Raw genomic sequence first — 593 nt, forward strand, 5'->3', positions numbered from 1 at the left:
ATGAGGTAAAGGTGCAGGCAATGCAGATGGATGCACAAGATTGGAGTGTGAGTTGGCTGAGGAGGTGTTGGGAGTGGTTCCGACTTGAGGGGATCCATGTAAGGTTCGGGATGTGCGCAGAGGTGTCGTGCATTGCTTATATTGAAGGCAAGGAGGAAGAGGGAGTAGGGGTGGCTGCAATGTAAGAAAAAAAAAGAGTTGGGGACCAGGCAGGCTCGCCTGCCGCTAAAGCATGTGATAGTAATGGAGACTAGGTGGCTGTGAAATGACTATGCAGCCACAAACATGGCAACTTTTTGCAGGACCCTGGAGCTCATGCCATTTCTTGTCCGCAACTTGCAAGTCTGTCTGTATATTCTAAACCAACATGATATTGATGTACTACATTAATCAGGGTAGCCTAGTTAAATATTTGCACCTTGAGAAAAGCAATGCTGGACACAAGTGTGGTGTTCCATTTCAGCCTGAGTAACACTTGGAACTAGAGTGACTAGGGCATTATCAAAGTCTACTTGTGAGACAGCCACCAGTAAGTCATCAGGTGATGCAAGTTCAGACAGAAAATATTGTGGGGTCATTGGATAGGGATGTTG

The 593-nt window shown here is 46.4% G+C and overlaps 1 protein-coding gene across 1 annotated transcript; it reads right to left on the bottom strand.

Annotated features, from left to right (window-relative positions):
* Positions 1–362: 362 nt before the first annotated feature.
* LACBIDRAFT_310567 (uncharacterized protein) lies at positions 363–593 on the bottom strand (the record flags this gene model as incomplete). Its single annotated transcript, XM_001891201.1, has 1 exon — positions 363–593. A coding segment is annotated over one exon (189 nt), but the record flags the coding sequence as incomplete, so codon positions are not given.

Source organism: Laccaria bicolor, genomic scaffold (genome assembly GCF_000143565.1).
Source record: "Laccaria bicolor S238N-H82 LACBIscaffold_472 genomic scaffold, whole genome shotgun sequence".
In the NCBI taxonomy this organism is placed as follows: Eukaryota; Fungi; Basidiomycota; class Agaricomycetes; order Agaricales; family Hydnangiaceae; genus Laccaria; species Laccaria bicolor.